Raw genomic sequence first — 25942 nt, forward strand, 5'->3', positions numbered from 1 at the left:
TGAAGCTCAGATCAGATATTTTTGCTAATAATTCATTTAAAAAATGTATGACCTTGTTTATCTGGTGAGAAAGTGGTTGCAAACAGAGACTCTTACAGCATTACAGATTGTGGAGAAAATCACAATGGACCATTTCCTGGGGTCCCTCCCGCACACTAAGGAAGTGGGTAACACATGCAGATTCACAGTCCGCAGACCAGCTAGTAGATTGAGAGCTATCTAGTTGTGGAGGATTTTCTGGTAACAACATCCTTTTAGTGACCTGCATCACACAAATAGTCTTCCCCATGGCCACAGAAAAGAGCCTTCACACTTGTTAGATGAAAGGTGATCAACAGAGAGCAGACCGGTCCGAGAGTGGTGGAAAGGCCTGTGAGAGTTTACCAGGTTCCCATGGCCAGCTGCAGTGTTGTCGATGCACACGAGTGGGTACACATTGCGGCAAGATACCTCATGCCTGTGGAACCTATGGAGTGTGAATTTGCTCGAAGTCCCTTTTTTGCATTATGTACCACAGATACTGACCTACATATGTCTGTTGTCAAAGTGGGTGATAAAACAATACAAGCTTTACTAGACTCAGGGAGACTTGTGACATGTTTGGTGAACTTTGAGCAGCTTAGGGGGCCATGCATAGGTGTGCTCTGTATTCATGAAGATACTAAGACTTACCCCATTGTAGTCATAAAGTTTTAGACGGATTGTGGAACTGTTTGTCATGAAGTGGGTCTGTCATCTGCACTAATGCACAGTGTAATTTTGTCGCAACCATCAAAGACTGGCCACAACCGCTGACAAAGACGGAGGATAAAACTTTCCTTGGCATGATTGAGTACAGGTTTGTCCTAAATTTTGCAATGCTGGCAGCTCCATTAACCGATTTACCTTAGGAAAAATGATCCCTTATGGTGAAATGGAGTGCAGAAGCTTAAAGGGCATTCGAAAAACCAACCACCTGTGTTAGTTGCCTTAACTTTGAGAAACCTTATGAGGTGCAGACCGATGCCTCTAGTGTAAGATTGGGGGCTGTTCTGTTGTAACTTTTGGGTGGAGAGGAGCATCCAAGTGGGTGGAGAGGAGAACCCAATATCCTACTTGAGTAGGAAGTTAATCCCAGAAAAAAGAAATAAAAGGCCAGGGACACCCAGTGGTTTTTGTGTCTACAAAACTGCAGATGCCCTCTTTAGGGCACATTTTATGGTGACAGAAAGTGTCCGAGCCTAAGGGTTTATAAGTGCCTGACCCCACAGGCTCGAACAGAGGGGCATATATGTGTCAGAGTGTCCCCAAAACCTTGTGGGCAAAGTGCTGGATGGGGTGCATGAACTGCCTAAACAAAGATATGACATGATTTATTGCTCCCGGAAATGTATTGTATATGTATTGGATTGTTAGGGTCCTGGAGCCTGGACATGGAAAAAAGAGTTGGAGGCTTTCCCTGGTCCACCAGACTTATGTCTGGGTTTTTAACTGTGGTGGTGAAGCACAGGTGTCCTATATAATCAGGCAGCATTATGCTTTCAGCAGCTCAGTGTTTTCCTAAAGCTGGGATGTAACAGAGTTCCATAATACAATCACTATCTCTAAAACAAGAACAAGGAACGAGAAGACAAACATTTGTGCAATGTCGAATTATAAATAGTGGAGCAGCTAGTTAATAAGAAAGAGTATGTTTATCCCAAGACCTAGTGAACTTTTCCCCTCAAATGCCAGTAAAAATATGTGTACAATATTGCAATGATTAACACTAGTGTACAACATTTTTTTTACTTGCTGAAAATCTTTTCCAAAGATTTCAATACATTTCTATTAACTTGATACATGAACTTGGTTACGGATTGTGCTGACAACCCAACAAAATGTTTTGCTTCCCATCTCAACACCCCATGTGTTTGGGCTTTACCAAGGAATCTTTTCCTCCCTTTCCTGTCATTCAAGACCATTGAGACAACAAATTTGTCTTCTTAGAATGCTATGTCATTTTGCACTTCGCCTATGCAAATGAGTTATGTGGCTAATAGTCCAATGCTTTGGAATGATCCCAATAAACTCATTTCCATGACATATAATATTTAGATTGACATACAATCCAATTGGTTGAATCTTCTATTTTTTTGGACAGAGAGAAACACTTAGTGCCTCAGACCAAGCTTTTTTCTTCTATGGTGCCTCATTGTCTATTTTTCTAAGTATAATACTGATGCAATAGCATACATAGATCACCAAAAGGCACACAGCTGGACTGAAGGACAAGAGAAAAAGTGTGTCTTGCACTGGGTGAAAAGTCCTCTAATGGTTCACACTTCCAGGGTAGAAAACTGGCTAGCAGATTTTGTTAACTGCAAATAAATGTATCCTCTATCATGGACTGTACACCGGAACATGTTTTGCTAGAATATATCTTGGATGTCATGGCAACTATCACAATCAAAGAATTCACAGATTAGAATTTTCATTAAATCCAGATTCTTAGGGAACATTTCTGATCAAGTGTTTTATACCTAAAGTGACAAGACTATAGACTTTGTGAAGCACTGTGTAATATGTCAGCCCTATATAAATACTGATTAATAATATTAACTACTAATAACTAATACCCTTTGGGCCAGTAATAGTTCTTCCTGCTGTGTTGATTAAAGCATTTGGATTTTTTTTCAAATGGTACATGGCCATTTAGGGATGGATAGATTATTTCCTTGTCAATTTGACTTAAATTCACCTAAACATTTGTTAGAATACATAGCATTTACTAGTGTGACTTCTGTCAATCTAGGAAACAAGCCAAGGGTCAAGGCAAAAGCAAGCAAATTAAGTCTGGAACATGCAGATATCAGTAAGCAGAGCAAAAGCAAGTACTGAAGCAGAGGGAGTCACTGGGAAAGGGATTCAGAATCTGAAGGACGGGAATGCAATAGTAAATTTGCTGTTCAAATTCAGTTTGGTTCTAATGGATATGTATAAAATAAAAAGGGGCTCACCACCAATCCTAAATTTTGTAAACAATAGTCTTTGACATGTTATCAAGGAATATTGCAGTGAGCATTCTCAATGGCTGGTGGTGTCAGGGGGTTTTCCCACCCAATTATGACCACCAGCAAAGAACAATATTTACTGCCGTAAGCGATTTTCTACCCTGTCATTTGATGATGACGTTCCCGCTGGTTGCACTCCGGCTGTCACACTGTCACACGCTTTAGAGCAGTGTAAGGACCACTTCTGCCTCCTGTCATTTGCGGCCCCGAATACCACAACACCAGCAATTCTAAGACCATGGATCAGATGAAGTATTACCTTTTTTTTTAATCCTCTAGAAAACATTAACATTAATTGCTTTATCAGCTGGGAACAGCTTAAAACTAATTTTGTGTCAATTTTGAGTTCAGCTTGAAAGGAATCCAAAATAACCTATTAATCTTACAGTTTATTATATAATTTATATAATAATCATATATTAATCATATTTTGTAATACATAGGTTGTAGCATAAGGGTTAGGTAGTGGAGACTACTGGGGCAGGCAACAGTGCAAAGCAAATCTGGAGTCTCTTAATTTCACCAACAACAGTTTGTTTGTGCTGTACGTGATTTACAATATATACAAGAAAACATCAAAAAGCAAACAAACTTGGTATGTAATATAATTTGTTGTAAAAACAGTTATTCTATGTGTTTTCACTGTACCTAAACTACTAAGAAATCCTTTGCAATGTATGTTCTCAAAAAAGATCAGATGTGTATTGATATTTGTAGTATCTGCTTTGGACACAGCCACACTGCCCCTCTATATCCCTTCTGTTTTCACAGGCAACACAGTGGTTAATGGCATACTATGAGATGAAATCCCTGGACAGGCCCCCTGAATTGCGGGGATGGGGGCACTGACCTCAAATGGGTCAGTGCACACAGAGCGGATGGGAGAGACAATGTCACCCCATCTTGCTGTACCCCCGCATGCGCCTGTTCTTTTGCACAGGTGCGCTGTGCTCTTTTCTTTGCATCATCCAGATGCACAGAGTTGTGGCACTGATCCGACCTGCCCGAGATTCTCTATCTCTCCCTCATCCCCCTCCCCTTTCCCCTGGCTTCCACGTCATCTGATGGGCACACTCCTATGGGATATCCTCCTATCAGATGACTCATACGCACGCCGCCCACGCGGCCCGACGTGCACATGGTAGAGGGACTTCCGGAACACTGACCAGTAAATCCATATATGGACGGCTCAGGAAGCTCTCTTGTTATTCGGCTCTCCGCTTTTGAATGTAGCGGTTGCTCACACTGTTTCCAGTTCAGAGACATATACAGGGGTAAGCAAAAGATCCAAACAATGGCAAAACATACTTGGGCATTGATTTAACAAACCTTTATTATGTTCTATTCAATATAGGTTCAATAGGGGATTCCCATTTAGAGATATATCCCATACCTGTTTATTTCTACAGTGGAGATATCCTCCATATTTAGAAGGGTAAGAGATTATCTAAATCATTTGTTATATTCAATTTAATAATAGTATTTTATTTCCATAATCTTAAAGATACACCCTATTATTATGATACTTATTCCTTTCAGATTTCAATTAGGAGAACCTGCAAGAAATCCCCGTATATTAGGAGGAAACAGTCTTATATGCAGGCTGAAGAAAAATAGATCATTTAATTTTACTTCATAAAATGACAAATGTGTGCAAGTAAGGACAATGTAAGTCAGTTACTATTTATTTATGACATCAGATTTATTCAGTCATGGTTGCTCTGAGCAGATATACACATCCTTATAAAATATATTGAAACATAATAAAATGTAAAAACGAATTTTACACTCAGTTACCACTGAAGGAACAAGACTATCTGAATTGAATACACATATAAGGATAGCTGTTTTGATTCCTGATATACTATATAACATCAAACCTCAGGAATATATGTGACATTAATTATTTTGATAACACATTCTATTAAAAGTAATTTAGTCATCATTTAAAATAAGAAATTACCTAAATATCTATATACCAATGTAACAGATATTCATTTAACATTTAGATGCCTTCAAGAAACAGAGCTTTGAACATCAACATACGTAGCATCACCCCTGAGGAAGCCTAGATTGGGAGAAACGTGTCGGGTTAACAAATCTGCGTCAGAAATACGTATATTTTATATTTTCTATGCATTTTAAACTAGTCGGTCTCTGTCTAGCATAGGAGGTAAATGACCTCTAGAAAGGAAGAAATACTCTAATTTTTACTGTGGATGTTTACAAAAAGATTTGGGTAATTACCCTCCAAGGGTGAGGAAGTACCTGATAAATCTGTACTATTGACATTATTGTTTGTTGTTTCACATTTATGAGAATGTACTATTGATTTTTGTTGAATACACTAAAAATTGTTGCCAAAGACAACCCTGTCTTTGAACTACATTCATTCTAATACCAGAAATTTCCAGGGTTGGCGAAAAAATGTAATTTTCCTGTCGGGAATTAATCTATAAATTCCCAATCTCTTGTTCCACACTGGTCCCCAATAAAAAAGATCTTGCAAATTTCAAACAAAAAGCAAACAATCTTGCCACTGGATAGGAAACTAACTACAACATAAGAAAGAGAAATTCTCTTTATTGGGAGCAAACCTAATGTTTGTTTCAAACAACACAACGCTGGATAGTAGACTTTTCACCACAAAATACCTTTTGATTTCCTCAGTCCACCTCAGACAAGTGATTCCAAGTGCAGGACAGATTAAACTGACCTGATCTGTCTTTTTCTTGTCAGTTGAGCACTTACCCCAAGGAAAACACCAAAATCTGGAGCGGGTTTTAAAAATGGCACTGCAGAGGAGAGACATCTGGGACATATGTACACACAATCTATTACTCTTTCAGACATTCTCTCCATGCAACTGCCACATAGTATATAGACTAACTAATGCTAAGTAATGTATAATTCACCCTGCATGATCAAGTAAAATCTAGGAATAAATTATTTAATATATAGTGGAGTCAAATTAAGTGGAATGGAATACCCTTTGTGGTGCTGACTGTGTCAGTATGCATTCATGAAAAATAAAAAAATTCATTTTTTTCGTATATGGAAGCAGCCATCTTCTGAGTGGCAGGTTGACCTTGCCATTCTCTCTTGACCTTTTTCTCCACCACAGCCCCACCTCATTGCTTAAGCATCACCACGTGACAGGGGAAAAAAAGCACTAAACTCGCTGACCATTTAAGTCAGTGGGAGTGGTTCTAAACCACTCCTAACAAAATGCTGCTTCAATATCCACTTTAGCCAACAAAGCCCCCCTCCTGTGCCTTCTAACCCACCAAATCGCCTCATCAAATGATTTATACAACACTGAACACAGTTCAGGCGCAATAGCTTCATTCACCAACCACCTTTGGATGTGATAAATGGTGGATATACCTGAATTTATTGCGCTTCTTTTTGGGCACCACCCCAAGAGGTGAAACTACCTGCCACCTCCTTCCGCAGCTTCTCTTCCACTAGTTCAGGGTCTGCCCATTCTGCGGGACCACTTGAATCACCACTATTAGAAAACCCTCCTTGAACCATCCTCCAAAAACTGCACCACAGCACTGACTCTGAATATATGCTTAGGAACGTGCACTGAACCTGCGTTCTCCCTCTTTCCAGCCACATCACCAAATCCCACCCTTTCTCTGACACCCTCATAGCAAAACAAGCTCTGGCTCCCATTCCCTGCCCAGCTCACTTACCCATTTTTTTGCCAGATATCAAGCTGCTCACTCATCTTCTTTCCAGACGCCAAGCTGCTACTGGCTAGGAAGCCCCTAACCTGCACTCCTCTCCAACCTCGGAAGCAGGGCCCTCATCCTCCTCATAAACTCTTGCATATCTCCAATACCCTACTAGAGAGAGGACCTCTGGAACCAGCACCCCTTTTCTGCAGGTTCCGCAGTGCATCAGGGTTCCTCTTAGGCCTTAACCCAGCTCGAGCTGAAGACTACTTGTTTGGGGGTCTGGAGGGTCCCTCCTGGGGCTCCCACTGTGGTGCTGAGCCCACAAGGTCACCTCAGGTCTGAAGGCAACTAAGGGTGTGATCTCTCAGGCTGTCAAAGCTCATGCCCCCACGACTAGAGAGGCCTAGGGGACCCCTTGAAGAGCTTCTGCTACCATACTCTGCAGCCATGCAAAACCACTGTCCCAGCAGCAGCACTACTCTGTGCTAATAAAGCATCAATACTGCTCATGGTCTAACCTAGCAGGCACTAGCTAACCCCTCCGACCACAACACAATCTTTCCTCTCCTTGCCCTAACTGCATGTGGCCTTACCCCCCTTATATCCCCTCAGCTACCCCACCCTTTCTCCACCCCCATCCAATCACTTCTTCCCCTTTAATTATCCAGCCCTTTACTAAACCCCCAACTCTCTGGCTCTCCCGCCACCCTGTCATGAAGCCCCTGCACCTATCTCTCTCTTTTTCCGCTCTGGGCCTATCTGTACACATGCCTTATGGAACCTTTTCACTTACTGTGATTATATATTTATAGGCCAACCTAATGCTAGTGAAGTTGTCTGCAATTCAAGATTTATTCGGCTATTTTTATTCAAAATAATTATTGTTGCATTTTTATTTAACAGATGCAAGTACGTATGCACATTATCTCTTCAATGCATTTGATGCCGCTCAGTCTGGCTCAGTTAAGTTTGAAGTAAGTAGATATTCTATTTTTTCTATACAGCTCATACCTGGGCAACTGCAACATATTTCAATGCTATTTTCACACACACACACCAAAAAAAATAACCACACAGATAATTGCTTAATCCTAGTTATACCAACTAGGCCACCCTGCCCTGTAGTTTTGCTGAATCTTACACAATACACTTGTAACCGATGGAAAAGATTCTGTCTTTAGAAGTGTGGCTTTAGTTTGGTTCAAAGTTGGTTATTAGAACTAAGAAATATTACACAATAATATATCGATAAAAGGACTTCACTTGAAGCCTGTGTCAACAAAACTTAGAGCTTTTGCCCTCTGGTTCTTTTCCTTTAAAAAGTACATTGTGGCAACTGATTTGCATGGCATAGCACTGCAAAACACAAATAACACAAAACTTTAATGTTACCAAAAATTTGTGGACCCTTGAGTGTACAGCATATGGTACATAGTAAATTTTATTTAGTCCATTTTATCACACCTGGACAAAGGTATTGACAAGCCTGAATGGATAGTAAAGAGGCTTATGGAGGACCGTGCAGAGATCTCCCCAATAGAGGAGATTTTTTTCTGACTTAGAGGAGAGAAAAAAACCCTTGGAGTGGTTTTCCTAATTAATAAGAATTATAGGATGATCTATCGTGCCTCCAAATGCTTTATGTAGGTGCCAAAATCAAATGTTATAAAAAAATTTACAACAAATGTAGAACAAAATATAGGAAACAAGATTTTGATGGCAAATTCAATTATATTGGATTAACACACAAAAAATATACAAATTATATAATTCTGTGTATCATAGATCAAACAGGTGATTTATAGTAATTTCCATTCACAACTTCATGGGAAAGGCGACTTAATGACTATACAGAGCATCTTTGATTGTAAGAATCGCAAAAAAAAACAAAACGTAAGTTTCACTTCTCGTAGCCCAAATCAATTCACCATCAAGGGACTTGTGAAGAGCGTTACAAACTGTATGCAAAGCAATATACAAAAATATTTTGAGAGAATGTACATATGTATAGATCAGCAGTCCAAGAGGATAAATACATACACTTAGGTAATAATTCCTATTATTATTTTTATATGTTCAACTGTGGTAAGTTATATAAATTATAACCAATTGTTTCATGCTGGTGCATGTTAGCTAATTGCCAATATTACATGGAATGGAGATATACAGATGTATAGTAAAAATATCAGTGAAATTATGTATATTAGGTATAAGGTAAGTATGTTGTAAGGTTGTTGTTGAAGTTGTTGAATCAAATACCTATCAAATACCTAATCAAATACCTCAGCCTATATATAAAAGTTAAGAATAGTTATGCCAGTGTCATTAAGTAAATGTAATGTTAAAATACAGATGAATATTGAATCTTTAAACATAATCATTGTATAACTCTATCATTCATATACATCTTGAGGGAGCCATAGAGCATACTAAATGTTAAAATTTAAAATAATTATGTACTGTTCATTAGTATTATTATCCTTTTGGAGATTTTAATATGTGTCATATTACCATTATTCATACCTGGGCACTATGTATACATCTCACATCATGACACATCTCACATACCTAGATACCATTCTTACATCCTCCACAATTGTACCACAGTCACTCACTCGGGGGGTTGCTGTTTTAAAGTAAGCGTTTAGAAGCCTGAAATTAAACATACAAATTATGGACCCCTGGGGGACTAAATTTATACCTACCTGTCACAAAACTAGAACTGTCATACTACACTATCCTGTCCCCTTCCCTACTTAAAACCCCAATTTCTCTGGACTGGAGAGATGTACGAAACCATAAATGTAGGTGGAAGTGGGGGACACATGTGACTAACACTCCCTAAAATTTCATCGGTATGGCATCATCAGAACATAAAAAACTCTGCACATCAAAACAAACTGCCCTGTTTTATATAGGTGGTTGGTATTTAAAATATTTCTATGTGTTACAGAATGGAAAGATAAAACAATCATGTAATATTTTAAAATGTAACTCTCAGGTAAAAGCTCATTTTCACGCAAATACATGAACCCACCAATTATTCGAAGCATTTATTGTCACACTTACCTCTTCCTCACTAAAGCACAAACTCCTCTCTCCTGCGTATGTGGGCTGTTATGACACTGGGCATGCCTCTGTTACCAAGCTTTATCAATTCTGTCCAATCCACTGGCCAATCAGAAAATAGCCTCTTGACCAGCCCTGGCTATTTAGCTAGCTCACACACTACACTCTGTGTTCGTGCAACATGTCTCCATTGTTCCAAGCCCCTAATTCTGTTTCCCATTCACCTGGTGCTTAATTCAGTGTTTTTTCTGTCCAGCTCCTGTGTTAACCCCTTATTGTTCCAGTGTTCCTGTCTGTGGATATAAGGCTGAGTCACCTGTGCCTCCTGTTGCTTCCAGTGTCTCCTGTGTTCCCTGTGCCTGTAGTGGCCCCAATGTCAGTAGTGTCTGTCACCTGGATCTCTGGCAATTGACCCCTGGCGTGTGACCTGACATCTCTTGCTTGCTGCCTGCCCCAACCCGGGTCTTCCTCAACTATCCTATTGCGGACCATTGAGTCACCCAATATTTGCATATGGGCAGCTCAATAGTGGGGTTTCCAGATACCTCGTGCATGCGCACTGTGAACACCGTGACACTGTTCCCACGGCCTTTAGGGTGGGAACAAACCCAACACAGCCTCTGGCTGCTACACAGACTGTGCATCAGCACCCCTGCTACACACATTCATGCTGGATACTATCTATATGAGCTCACATCAGGTATGATTTATTACACAATATAGACTTTATTACATGTTACAATGTTTCCTATTTAAATTTTTTCTTTCTTATCCCCTAATATAGGTTGAAGTGTAAAAAACTCTATTTCTCCCTCTAAGTTCCAAAATCAGATATTACTGTTTGATTGTGATTAATGCATGCCTAATTTTAAGCGGATACCCTGAAAATGTTACTTTTATATATGGATCATTTTAATCCATACGTTATATTCCCTAAAATAATTTGAAATCTGCACTGCCAACACATAACTTTATCTATTAATTACCCTTCACAGTACAGATAATTATGTGGAATTATAACCATTCATATCTATAAGGAATCCCCCTTAGGAATCCCTGCTATTTTAAAGTAAGTAACCATCTTCTATCTTTATAGAATGTTTAACACACTTGTGTACCCTGAAAAGCTAATATAAAAATTGCTTCATGGACACTAGCTTAACTATTCCATACTTTTGGATATAGGCTGTACTGGATTCAACAACCTTACAACATACTTACCCTATACTTAGTATACATAATTTCACTCATATTTGTACTATACATTTGTATAGTACCATTCCACGTTATATTGGCATATACCTAACATGCACCCGCATAAAACAATTAATTATTATTGATATAACTGACTGCATTTGAATATATAAAAATACCAATAACAGGAAATATTAGCGTATGTATTTATTCTCTTGGATTACTGATCTATACATATGTATATTCATATTGAAATATTTTTGTATATTGCTTTGTATACAGTTTGTAACGCTCTCCTCAAGTCCCCTGATGAAGCCGACAAGCAAAATGTGTAAGGTTAGGAGATGTGACTTTAAACTGATGTATTCATTTCCGATTTTTAATATCAGGGATCCTCTGTATAGTCAATAGGTTGCCTTGCCCATAAAGTTGTGAATGGGAATGACTATAAAATTACCAGTCTGATCGATGATACAAAGAAGTATATGATTTGTATTCTGTGTGTTGATCCCATATATTTGAATTTGCATTTTAAAAAATATACATGGGTCTCACAACAGAGATGGAAGACCCTGGGGGGGTCTTGCTAAAATGAATAGGCCTGTCTGTCACCAGTATCCAAACTGTTCTGAACACACTTGCACCAGGCTAGATGAGCACCTCTAGCACATGTTCTGCAACTTCTGACCACATACCAGTCTTGGATATCCAGTAGTCAAAAAAGTCTTTACTACTAAGGCTGAAGGTATCCGTTCTGGAGTTCTCCTTGACTATCAGGGCCAAGCACTGCATGTGGCTGCTAACTGTGGAGAGGCCTGGCATCAGATTCCTTAATAAATGTGCATCTGGATTCAGTCTCACATTAATCAATATGAAGTGGCAATTTTCTTTCTGCAAGCCTATGGCTTTTAACAATACCTGAGGAGGATTGACAACACACACTAACACACCCTTCAACCGCTTGGCAAGGGTTCCTCTTCAAAGAAAGCTAAGGGTTGGGAATCAATGCATGGAAATGTCTTGATCCTCTCCCTCTGTCTGACAATGCTTCATTTATTGTTCAGACTGTTTGTTGGATTGTTTCTGGCATAGAGAGAAGTAGTAGGAGCCTGTTTATGGCACACAGGACATTGGCTAGGAGAAAGGGATGGAAGAGGTGGTGTGGGTTCATATTCATAACGAGTCATCCCCTCTCCATCTTGATATTGACATTTCCAACATTTCCAATCTTCAACCTTTTTCATCTGTATAAAGAAGGCAACATTACATTTAGGAAATAGTAGAAATTCCTTTACTTTTGCACTCTTAAACCCTTAATTAAAGCTGTGTTTCATCTGACTGACTCCCAATCATTCTCTTTCACCCTGGAACTAGGGCAACTGACCATTTTTTTACTTTGCCAATGTTATTCCTAACTGCATATTGTGTAAAAAAAAACAGTGAGTGCCAACTATTGTGTCATCCTTTTTTTTGCCTTAGTTGACCCTACTGGTGCTGCTGTTGCTGAGTCTGGAACTGTTACTTGAGATAAAGAGAACTGAGAACAATGCAGTGGGGAACAAAGAGGAAGTTGCTGACTAAATAGGCTATTGATATGTACCTTGCAAGTGGATGCAGTGTTTAGAAAAATAGCAAAATTTTGTCTTGCTTTCAGGAGATTTCTCAGCTTTGCTCCAAGAGTGCGGCTGTACAAAAGTCAGCTCTCTTTATGATATTACCAAAGCAGATACAATGTTCAATGTTCCAATGTTTGCCAAGGTGAGCAATAAATTTTCTCCCTCTGACCCCCACTGAGGTATGACCCTATCAATGTTTTTTAGACCCGACAATTTCTCCTCCAGAACCTGATTTTCCTCCTCTTATCCTTGTCTTGCTGGCCTTCTACTACATTGGATGCTTCCCATAAAACTACCAATCCCCAAACAAACAGTGACAAACAGTGAGAGTCGTTTTCTTGTTCCCCCTTGCTGCATTACATAGATCATGGTTTCTAACATAAAAATTAATGTTATGAAATTATTGATGCGAGAATGACAAATTTAATTGTCTCCTCCATAGGCTACAGCACACAACTTATTTCCCTAATATGCTGCCACATCCTCGGGTCAAATAACTCAAAGCTCCCTGCCTTTGCCTTGTGGTGCAATAGATATTTAATTACTACTTTCCTTTGATTGAACAAGAGGCCCAGCATATGTAATATTAAATTGCAATGATTGGGTATGTTGCAAATATTTTTTGGAATAGGAGAATTGTATTTTTTTTTTTGTGTAGGATCTGCTGAATGGGCACAGACTTTTCTTGTTGGTTAAGAAATAGATGATTGCATGGCAAAACCTGAGCATGCACATTCCGCATTAAAGAGTGCAACAGCTTTGCCCTGTTGGTGTCAGTGGCGAGTGGTAATCTTGTGAAAAGAAAGAAGCAGAAGAGGAGCAAACCATGAAACTGAATATTTGGACCATTCTACTGGGTGATAACAGATATCACTATACAGACATGTTAGTGGTGAGCAGAGTAATCACCCAATGGCCTGTAAATGATATATACTGCCCCTGCCCATAGCCACTGTGCCATAGGATCACCCTGGCTACACAGTAAAAATTTCAGGGAGTGGACACATTCAAGTGGACACATTACCAGCTATGTGTGTGTAGAGTAAGGAATGGGAAGGCTTACGCTGTGTTAACATATGTTGTACATAGCACAAGATTCATTATTATGATTTGGCTTAAAAATATATAATTGACTCTAAGATCTAAAGTCCCAAAACCTAAAGCGACACTGTGCAAGAGTCAGATGTATCATCAGCTTCAATGGGCAGAGACCTGCAAACGTTATGAAAAGCTCTGGCTTCAAAAATACTGTGGTTTTATGAAAATAACTGCCACCAGCAAAAGAAACTGCAAAATCAATTTAGTGAATATCTTGTGGTTTCCCTGGAATTAATAAATCTTGTGCATTTTCACACAGCTCCTCTACATTAGCTCTTGTTTTCAGTGGTTTCACACAAGCTGTTTTTTTTAGTGTTAAGAAGTAAGAAGAGGTACCCTGGCTTCAGGGTAATGTGTTGTGTAAACTGTCGCTATCTTTCTCCTGTGACTAAGATGACTGAGATAGCAGTCCACAAGAAGCAAAGCTTAGTGGGAGCAGTCTAGCACTTGATACTTGGTGAAAACATGCATAATTGGACATCTATCTATCTGGTACCACTGGTTGTGGTGTGCTTTAGTCGTGGTGCTGATTCTCTTTCTTCTGCTGCTAGTCATAGTTTGACAAATTTTGGATCCATATGCAAGAGGTTTCAATTTTTATTTGCAACAGTATTAGCAACTAATAAATTAAATAAGATTTATACACTTAGATTAAGACTAAACTAATTGTTGTAATTTTATTGTTTTTAATTTGTATTTATTTAGTATTTAACTCTCAAATTTCCTTTGATAGCAGTGATAGCAGAAAATGAGTGCTTGGAAAATAATGCATGCCCTTTTTGATTATTTTTTTTAATCTCAGTTTCCTTATTTATTAGTAGAAAAAAATGCCACTTTGGCAAACTCTGTATTCTCCTCCTTTTTAACTTTTTTTTTTTTTTCAAAAATCAGTTTCCCTAATTGGCAGGATCTAGCCTGCCCTAGCAGCTGCTGCAAACTATATTTGTACCCCTATACCTGTATCACAGTAGTTTAAAATAGTTGCAACCTCTGTATTTTTTTTTCCCCTAAAGCTGCTACAAACTGCCCTTATTTATCCCCGTAGCACAGTAGCTTAAAATAGTGTCAACTTCCAAGCACTGCTTCAATCTGACCTTTTCTAACTAGCTGAAAACCAAAAAACTGACATTTTGCTTACCAAAACTTAGATTGGTAAAATTCTAAGACACTACACTGTGCATTAAAGCTCCTCTTCCATTTCGATCTCCCCTAATAATTGACATGGTGTCTGGCTAAACTAATCTCAAGGCTTCCATCACATGTTGCAGCTGCAGACCTGTTTCCCAGTCACCAGTTTGATACATTAAGCAAAAAATGTACTCATTTTGGGATTCAGGGAGTTTGAAGGTAAGCAGTTTCTTTAATGCTATCCATCATCTGTTTGGCATTTTACCCTGAAGGTATTGTTTAAAAGGTAAACAAGTAAAAAAAAAATAAATTGATGCCAAATGATTTCAAATTTAAATTTTTTTTTAAAGTTTATGTTTTTTTTTTTCTTAGGATTTTGTATCTGCTTTATCAATCTTGCTGAGAGGAACAATTCATGAAAAGTTGAGGTGGACCTTCAATCTCTATGACATAAACAAAGATGGATATATAAACAAAGAGGTAAATTATTTAAAAGTGGACCCTTTTCATATCCTTTTCCCCTATAATATTTTTAAAACAGATAAAAACTGTTTTCCTTTTTGATCTAAATGTAACTGAGGAAGGGTGATAAGGGTTATAAATAGTGATTTCTACTACTTTTTCTTTTTTTCTACTGCTTTTCAGAAAAAAATACTAGTGCCCCATGACCCTGATTTATGAAAGCTCTCCAAGGCTGGAGAGTATACACTTTCATCAGTGAATCTGGGTGATCCAACAAACTTGGAATGGATCTGTTCAAGGATTCAAAACATTTGCTAGCAAATAGCAAATGACTTTGAAGAAATCTATTCCAGGTTTGCTGGATTACCCAGCTCTAGTGATGAAAGTGTTTCCCCTCTAGCCTTGCAGAGCTTTCACAAATCAGGCCCATAATGTTTGTCCGATGGGATATTGGTGTTCCCTGTGTATATGCCCTACAACTTCCAACTTGTCCAAGTACAACTAGTAAACAAGAGCAACATGTTCCATGTATTCTTAGCTGTTTACTTTTTTTTTAATTTGAAGTTGTTTCAACTATAGGATACTTACATTGAAATCAAAGTAAGGCAAAATTGAAACCTTTAAACATAAAGATGTGAGTAAGGTTTAGGGGGGCAGTATTTTTAATATAAGCTGAATATATATTGAATGTGAGTTTTGAATATAACTGAATATTTTTTCAATATAAGCTAAATTCATAATCTGGAGACACACAAGCACAAGTTAGTTCAAAACTAATGTAGTGCCCTGTAGCAGGGAGTACTTTGACACTTGGACATTTGCCTATTTCCCCTATGCAAAGTTAAAACTTCTTACTTTATTTCACCTAAAAGGGTTAAAGTAAGAAGTTTTAACTTTGCATAGGGGAAATAGGCAAATGTCCAATTGTCAAAGTACTCCCTGCTCCAGGGCACTACACTAACCCTAGAAAATACTATATTACTGTATAATAAATACTGAGTATTTAAAGAAAAGGTAGTGAAATCATTCAACAGTAATTTAAATTGAACATGATTGTGACATACATCTAATAATTTAAGCTTTTTGTATTTTTTTTTTTTTTTTGTTTTTTGTGAAAAAAACACATAAAGAATGGACTGTTTGGCTGTTTTCTGTTTTCATGTTCTTTATGGTTTTAGGTATTTTACTGCTCCGTTACAAAATGTCCCTAGCTATTGTGTGGAAGTTTTTGCTTTTGTGTTCTGAATGTTTCACTTTATAACATTTCATGTTATTTTAAAACAATCTGATAATCTGAAAAAAAAACAAAAAAAAACAAGGATTTCTTTTTCTTTTTTTTTTTTTTTTTTTAACAATATCACATTTTAAAAAACACCATACATGGACAAACAAATCAAAGGAGATGTAATAAATAGCAGCATCCCTTGCTTCCCTTTAGCTTTGCAGTCTGATGTATTTTCATGTCATCCCCCAGCACACATTCTGAGGCTATGGACAGCTGAAGAGGATTTTAGGAGCAGATTAGTTCTTTGCTCTATTCTGCGCTGCTATTGGCTCCTGGGACTTTACAGCCTCACTGCTCCCAGGCACCAGTACCTGTTGTAGTGTTAAGGTGGGCTAACATGCTGCTGGTGTGTATTTGTCTGATTTACTGTTCGTGACCTTGCCCGTTTTTATGCAGCCTGGGCCGACCTTTTGCCTGTGACCCCAACTCTGCTTGTGTCTTGCCCTTGTGTACTCGTCTGGTGGACTGAATATCTGTGTATGACCTCTGCTCTGTATTCTGGACTTGTCTATGTTGGAATCTTGGTACTGCTTTATCTATGGGCTCCTGGTCCTCCACTAGCCCTTCCTCAGACACCACCCCTTGTGCACTAAATCCTGGGGCAACCATATGCTGGAAAATGCAACCACTCTTCCAAGGTTGAGCGGGGGATTTCTATAGGTGAAGAGTGCGGCATTAGATTGGGGGACTGGTGTCTGGTGAGTTCTGATGCTGGACCAGGGCCTTACACCAAGTACATAATCTATTCAAGGCATTGAAAGGCATTCAAGCTGGTTGGTATTAGTAAGTTTTATACATATAAGCTCAGAAAATGTAGTATCTTAAAGTTATGCATTTCCTGGCTCTTTGGTCAGTTCCTCAGATGTAGAAATTTAAAGGATGTATTGTAGAACTTAGGCAAAATATTAGTATTTCAAAAGGGAAAAAAAGAAGAGATTCCTTCTAATTACCCATTCACTTATAAAAAAAAAAGAACTAAAAAAATCTCCTAGAAAAGAAGGGAAGGGGAGAGCAGTGTACAGCTGCATATAAATAATTTATTATGTTAGATAACGGTATACCATGTGACAATAAATTTTATCCCATTTAAAACATAGATTATAAAGATATAGAGGGATCCTTTAATTATAAAGCATTAGCTAATAACTGCTAAAATCCTAGTTACTGGTAGATCTCTGCAATATATAACACAACAGAATATATGAGATAGTCAGGTAATTCTTTTTCAACTATTCAGTACTTCATGAAAACTGTGCACCAAATTGTCTTGCAACTGGAGATGGCAGACAGATTCTGGTATACACATAGAAGATGCATGTGGTGTATTTTAAAAAGTATTCAAGAGCAAAATAATCCTTTTGGACTTTGAATTCAGATATTTCTAAAAATAAACAAAATCGAGGCTCCACTGAAGGAGAAATCGGAATCTAAAGCTGCGTACACACTTCCAATTTTTATCGTTCAAAATGAATGACGAACGAACGACGAACGATCGATTGGGCAAAAATCGTTCGTAAAAAAAGTAACCAACGACGCCGACGAACGAGGAAAGTCGTTGGAAACGAACGACCGGACCGGCGGATCGGATTGGACGACGATCGTTGACCATCGTTCGTGTGTACGATCGTTCGTTGATCGTCCATGGGCTGAGCATGCGTGACGAACGAACGTTCGTTCACTTCCTGTCGTGCACGTCACTCCCTGTATCGCTCAAACGATCATATCTATTGTGTGTACAATATCTACGAACGATCGTGTCGTTATCTGTATGTGCAGGATCGGTGCTATACGATCGTTCGCAGATATCGTGCAGGATCGTTCGTCGTTCGTTTAACAACGATAATAATTGGAAGTGTGTACGTAGCTTAACTTATCACAGTGTAGTAACCACATGATAAATATACTGATCATGTTGTTACTTCAATGTGATGAATTAGAGCTTATTATTTTATACTTGGACCAAATATCATAAAGGTGCTATGGAATGACATAAATAAATGAAAAAGTTTAAAAAATCGAAAACTATGAAACACTTGTAAAACCTGAAATCAAGGGACTGTAGCACACTCATGAGGATCTTAAGAAATTAGTATGGGATCAGGCCCCTACATTTATCAGCATATATATATTACAAAGAACATGTTAATACCTCAGATTACTTCACATATATATCCTTCACATTTTTCTGATAAGGTTTCTGTATTGTCACAATAGTAAATGATATTTAATCCTGAATATCTTCCTCATAATCCTACACACTTACAAAACCCACTATTTTCATATATCTACTTTGTGTAATTATCCCTATCCCACAACAATATTTTATTTACACTTTTCTATATACTATACATATCTTTATCATGTTAGACACAATATAGGTTGCAATACGTATCCAAAGATTGTATATAATAGTAAATGAATCTTTTGTACATAATGTATCATATGAATTATCTATATGAATATTTAGTGTAACCATTTTGTCAGCATACACCTGAGGAAGCCACTAGCTGAAACGTGTTGGGATTAAGACGTCTTTTTCTGGATAACATAACAAAAAACAGAGAGAAGTTTTTGTCCAGGTCCCATGGTATGTTGAATGGGTTTTGGACTAAAGTTCTATTTGTTTGATATTTGTGATGTGAAGCAACAATACAAATATTTATTAAGCCAAAAAAACCTATTTCTTCTCTAACCTTTTCATATATGTCAATATATATATGTCAAGGGGTTGGCAGCCTCAATACTAGTGTTGGTGCTCGAATTTGGGTTGTCCTTATATTCGACCCAAAAATAGCCGTTTCAAAATCGGCTAGACCCAACCCAAAAAAAACGAGATTCGACGGTAAAAACTCGATAAAATTTAATGTTAAAATAATGTATTGAGTGTTTGTGTTTATTTACCTAATTTTTTTTTTTTTTTACAGGTTATCCTACAATAACATGATATCTCTTACTCTGTAACACATATTCTAGCATAGTAATATTATGATACATTTGGTGCATTTTTCTTCTATCCACTGCGCGAAAAATGTTAACCATTGTATCATATTACTGTGCGTGTTACAGAGTAAGAGATACATGCTGGTCGGGGATCTTCTCAATGATTGCAGCAGAGTCTGCAATCATTGAGAAGAGTGTGCAATCTCCGGGGCACTACAGGGTAATATATATAAAGTACTGCTCCGCTGATACCTTTCTCCTTCTCTCCTAGCCCATATGCATGTATCACAATTGGGTCTGTGCTTTGGTGGGTGCAAAAAGAGGGGAGACATGCTCCACATGTGGTGGACCTGCCCCAAACTCTCTGCTTTCTGGAGATTTGTTTATCAACTGATAGGCCATACTGCATATCCCAGACATGACCTATCGCCACCCCCAAAGAAGCTGATCAACTTTGTGTTCATAGCAGCTAAACAGGTGATTACAAAAGTCTAGAGGAACCCCCAGGTCTTATATGGAGAGGTTGAGTCCAGTCTTCACAATATAATAGTGCATGAGAAATAGACCACTATCCTTTCTGACACTCATGATAAATTTATAGCAATCTGGGAGCCATGGATTGCATACCGCCACCCTGTTCTTTCACCAGAGGCACTGGCTAGATTGTGAACGGTTGCACTGCCATGAATCACATGCTTCAATCTTCTACTATTTCTTGCATCTCTTCCCCTCCCTGTTCTTGCTTTGTGTCCCCCTTATCATCATACTTTTCTTCCCATTTATATGTCCATCTGTTTCCCTAGTCCCTTGCCACATGCATTATATGGGCTCAATGCCTCAAAATGTCCTACACTAGATTTAACTTCAGCTCAATAACACTGTACCTCCGTGAATAATACCGTCTTTCCTACTCAGGACTGCTTCATGACCTGGATAGATACTCACCAGCACAGAGTGTTACAAAACTTGCTAATGGACACATTGGGGTGCAACCCCTTACTGACTTGATTCATTTGAAGTGCGTATTTGTGACTACCCCTTTTATCTTTTGATGCACTTCATTTACTGTTAATACAACTGTTAAAACCAATACAAATCATTGTTAAAGAAAAATAGGATATTTATTGAATCTGTGTAATTTGTGTAACTAATGTGTAACTAGTTGTTTGTGTTCTTGGATATAGATTCTCTATCCAAGAACACCGGAGTCCCACAGGATCCGCGGGCACTAGAGGTTAAATGAGGACAAGTCTCCCCATTCATCACCCCTAGGGCTCTGTGATTGGCTGAGGAAGGGTAAACTCTGATGACAGCTGAAGCCTCATCAGGATTTTCCTTTCCCCAGCCAATCACAGGGCACTAGGGGTGAATGAATGGGAAGACTTGTCCCTATTTAGCCTCTAGTGGCCGGGGATCCTGTGGGACTCCTGTGTTCTTGGATAGAGAATCTATATCAAAGAACACAAACAACTAGTAAAGGGCTGCAAGAGCAATCAGCTGACAGCTCCGCTCCCCTGATTGCTCTTGCAGTTCTACACAGTGCCGAAAAACAACCCGAATATTCCCCCCATAGACTTTCAAGGTGTTCGAATTAGACATTCGATCACCCGAACAATATCCCCCTATTCGATCGAATAGCTGTCGAATGAAATAGTGAGATTTTCGACCAACACTAATGTGCACCAACCTGTACTTGGGGGAAGGTGGGCAAAAAAACATTTTAGTAGAGAGGATGCATTAATATATCTGTTTCATGTGATTGACTGGCACAGATATACAAATATTTTTTTTTTTTTTACATTTTCTGAAATGATACCTTGGAGAGATTGAATGACTTCACTGATTTCCTAAACATAAACAGCTATAACTTGAATTTTACTATAATGTGTCAAAGAACACAAATCCTTTTTCTGGATATTACCATCTTCAAACAACTGGATGGAACTTTGGGAACCATCTGTTAGGAGATACTTATCAGGCAGGAGATCCGGTGCTCTGTGCCACTCCAGTATCAAACCATGTTTATTCTGTCCAGCAATGTCACCTGCAGCAGCCAGGAGAACAAAAAAATACCAGCAGCCCGTGCTTCCCTTTAGCTGTGCAGCCTGATGTATTAAATTGGCATCCCAGCACACACTTTGAGGCTATGCGCAGCTGAAGGTTTTAGGGACAGATTAGTTTCTGACTCAATCCTGAGCAGTCATTGGCTACTGGGACTTTATTGCTCACAGTCCCCAGTGTCTTTTGTGGTGTTAGGCTGATCTGCTACTGGCATGTGAATTTGTAAGATTTACTGTTGCTGACCTTGCTTGTTTTGTGACCCTGTGAATGTATTCTGACTGGACTGACCTTTTGTCTGTGATCCCTATTTTGCTTTTGTCTTGCCGTTGAATGCCCTGTCTGGTGGACTGATTACCTGTGAATGACCTGACTCTGTATTCTGGGCTTGGATGAAATCTAACTGATTAATCTGTGGGTTCCTAGTCCTCTATTAGTCTTTCACCTGGAAACTAGTGAATTCTGATGCTAGACCAGGTCCTTGGTCCACTCTCTTCTAAAAAGCCATTGTGGGCATTACAATCTTGGCAGCCACCAGCACCTATCTTAAACATTTGAATAAAGAAATGGGCCAATATTTAAGGGTAGAAATTATATTTTCCATTTTGGCTGATTTTCAAAAAATTATAAATGGTCTATTACAAAGAGGGTATTCTTTAAAAAAAAAAAAAAAAAAAAAAGCTTAAAAAAATGCACTAGTTTTCGGACCAACATGATATATATATTGTACATATATTGACTCCTTTTCTGAGGTTATCAATCAAAATTTTCCATTTTTAAAACACACATGGGTCCACAGTCATTTTCGAAGTACAGTATCTAAACCCAAACGGCACTTTATGTGCAAAAGTTTAATCAGTGCCAATATATTTTTACATTTAAAGGAATTTTTGCCTTCCAGGAATAAAACCAACCAAAAATATTTTACAATGTGAAATTGGTGAAAGCAACCTTTTTTCTTTAAACCTTTAAATAATTTCTTTAAGTTGGTAAGGTGTATATCCTATTGATTTATATGGTTTGGTATGCTTTTGTTTTAATTATTTATTTCCTTTTTACATTGAATTATTTGGATTTTTTTTCATTTTGGTGGGAAATATAGGATATATCCTATTGCAGTGCTACCCAACAGGTGGATCGCGATCTACCGGTAGACGAAAGGCAACGAAAGTAGATTGTCGCGCTCTGCCTTTCAAAATAACTCTACCTTGGACAGGACTTAATAAGTCCAAGTTTTTATTGTTGGTAGATCATTTTGACTTTGTCTTTTTTTAAAGTAGCTTGGAAGCCAAAAAAGTGTGGGCACCCCTGTCCTATTGTTAAAAAGAGGCTCATTATTTATTTGATGGGATCAATTTTATGTAATCATTTCATAATTCATGTGATTAGCTAATCAGTTATTGATTCTATTTGGCCATTTGAATTGGATTACTCATCCTACTGTTCAATTCACAAAAGGTTAACTAGAGCCCTTCTTTAATCTTTATAATTAACCCTTGTCTGCCTCCCCCTCCTCACTCCCCTGCTTTCTCTGTCTGTACTCTTGCAACTTTTTTCTTTACTGCTACTTGCTGGTGATCCCTGGCCCCACACGCACATCTCTGGACACACTTTAGACCTGGTATTTTCTAAACTTTGTAACGTCACGCACCTGGACAACTCGTTTCCCTTTTTTGACCACAACCTCCTTGCCTTCAACCTAATTTATGCCCTCCATTGCCACATCCCGGACCTGGTCAATGACAGAGAGATATCCGTTACCTTAACCACAACCTATTTGCAAACTGGCCTAAATAATATTTCCAGATAACGTTGCTACTCGGTTTAACCACACTTTCTTTGGCTCGGGATAAAGTCACTCCTGCCACTTTCCGCTACCCCCATCCTGCTAACCCCCAACCTTGGCACAGCAATCACCCCAAACATCTACAGAGGAGATCTGGTCTCAGCGCTGACTTCATAAACTACAATGCCACACTACAACACCACACTAGAACACCAACACTACAACCTACGCAGCCTCTTAACAATTGTTTTTCTCCTAAACCCCACACCTGCTCCACCTACAACTACTTTCGCTGCCCAAGATATAGCCACCTACTTCAGAGATAAAATTATCACACTCAGACATGATGTCCCCCCTCCCACCTGTAAATTATCATTAACCTCTTTCAGCCCTGTTACTCTGGATGAAGTCTCCTCTCTCATCATCTACTACCTGTCCACTTGACTCAGTTCTCTCTAATCCACTCCCTGCTCACTTCTCCACCCTGGCCCCCACACTAACCAAATTATTCATCCTCTTCCTTTCTACTGGTATCTACCCCTCTGTTCCAAACATGTCAATATTCTCTGATCCTGAAGAAACCATAACTAGACTCCTTCCTACTTTCTAAATACTATCCTATCTCCCTTCTGCTATATGTTTCCAAACTTCTTGAGCGCCTTGTCTTTTTGACTCACTCCAGTCTGGCTTGAGTTGACAAGTTTCTGAAACTCAACCTGGATAAAACAGAATTAATCTTTTCCCCCTCAATTCCAAACATATTCCAAACTTTTAATAACATTGTTATTCCGCCTTTCCCTCAATGGCGTTGTCTTGGTACCACCTTCGATTTTGCCCTGTAATTTACCCCCATATTCAGATCATTTCTAGGTCTTTTCACTTTCACCTCTGCAACATCTCCAAAATCCACACCAACCTGTCCCCAGAGACCAACAAAATCCTTGCACATACTCTTATCATCTCTTCTACTAACCCGACTCTCTCTTCTACAAACTCTTATGAATGCTGCAGCCAGACTCATCTAACCTTCACTCCACTCCTCTTCTGCTGCCTCTCTTTTTGTAGTTCTCTTTTTTGGCTTCCATTTTCTGTTAGAATCAAATTCAAGCTCCAGTTATGCCTTCAAATCCTTCCACAGCTCTTGTCCCACTTACCTTTCTGTCCTGATAGAAAAGTACACACCTAGCTGCTCTCTTCACTCCTCCAATGACATTACTAATGACTTCCTCTCTTCACAAGCATGGCTCTAATACTTTTCTAGAGCTGCCCCAACTCTCTGAAACAGACTACCACATATTTCTTAAATGATGTACATTTTATCTCTCGAAAACTTCAGGCTGAATTTTATCACTCGTCACGTTTCGCAGAGCTTGTCTTCTTCTTCACGAGTGGTGTAGTAGAAAGGTAGATTGGGTAGTGTATCTAAAGAAAAGTATGCATACATATATTAAAATAACAAGATGAAATTTACCAGATGTGCTCACAAAAAGACAACTTACAATTTGAGTGCATAGATTTCTTTAGGAAAAAGCTGGATGCTTTTCTAGAAGCACAGAACATAATTTGGTACAAACATTTTTTTCTCCTATTGGAGCAAATTGTAGCAGGGTTGTTTTGCCTTCATCTGGATCAGCTTTGCCTATAGGGTTTTATATCTGGGGTATGTTTAATTCCCTAGTGGTTAAACCTAATTAACTTTTATGTCAACCTGACATAAAAGCTAACTTATTAACTTATTTTTTCAACCTGACTTACTATGTAACTATGTAAGCATCAGCATATGCCGACATTCTGAAAGTGATGACGTCACTGGGGCGGAATACGGAAGTGATGTGGCCACGTGATGCTGGAACGCAAACATGCATTCCATCTACACGTGTGCCTATAACTCAGCTGCACAAATGAGCAAGATCAGTTCTGTGTGCAGCTGGATACTGAAGGGAGAGGAAAAGAAGAAACCATGTCCTTGCAGCATCAACGAGTCCCACAATCAAAGCCTACACCAAATACAGATATAAACCATATGTAAGAGTTATGCATAATAATATTATCAAATCTAATCAAATGTTTATTAATCAAAAACAATGATCCAAAAAAATGCAATTATTCACATTACTCATACAAATCCAAGCTTTATATGCTATGGAAGGTCCTAATTTACATACATTATCTGACACCATTGAGTAGTACAATTGAACACAGGTACAGGCACAGTACAATTGAACAACAATACTTTTCAATAATGAAAAAGAGTAAGAACAATAAAAAAAAACATTGGATTTACTAATCCCAAACAACATAAAGTATTGAGGTCAGACAGTGTATGGAGAATATCAGTAGACAATGAATCTAAATAATTGGATTGATAGTAATTGGTTGACAGAAAATTATAATAAAAAGGATTGAAAAATAGGAACCTCATTCAAACCAGGAAAAGTTGTGGCCTTCAGAATGTAGATCCATTTAGTTTCCCTTTGTAACAAGATCTTATCCCAATCCCCACCCCTGGGAAAGTATTTGTTCCAAACATGTAAAGTATAAGCAATTGACATTGTAATTATGTTTTAATCCCACATATCTGCTCAAAG

The 25942-nt window shown here is 38.5% G+C and overlaps 1 protein-coding gene across 2 annotated transcripts in view; it reads left to right on the forward strand.

Annotated features, from left to right (window-relative positions):
* Positions 1–25942, forward strand: part of KCNIP1 (potassium voltage-gated channel interacting protein 1) — a 189554-nt gene that overhangs the window by 144349 nt on the left and 19263 nt on the right. For both annotated transcript variants that reach the window (XM_072400798.1, XM_072400797.1), the window contains 2 exons: positions 7622–7692; positions 15196–15303. In XM_072400798.1, the coding sequence (XP_072256899.1) occupies positions 7622–7692; positions 15196–15303 (179 nt within the window). The remainder of the gene's footprint in view (positions 1–7621; positions 7693–15195; positions 15304–25942) is intronic.

The sequence above is a fragment of the Pyxicephalus adspersus genome, chromosome 2, assembly GCF_032062135.1.
Source record: "Pyxicephalus adspersus chromosome 2, UCB_Pads_2.0, whole genome shotgun sequence".
Classification (NCBI taxonomy): Eukaryota; Metazoa; Chordata; class Amphibia; order Anura; family Pyxicephalidae; genus Pyxicephalus; species Pyxicephalus adspersus.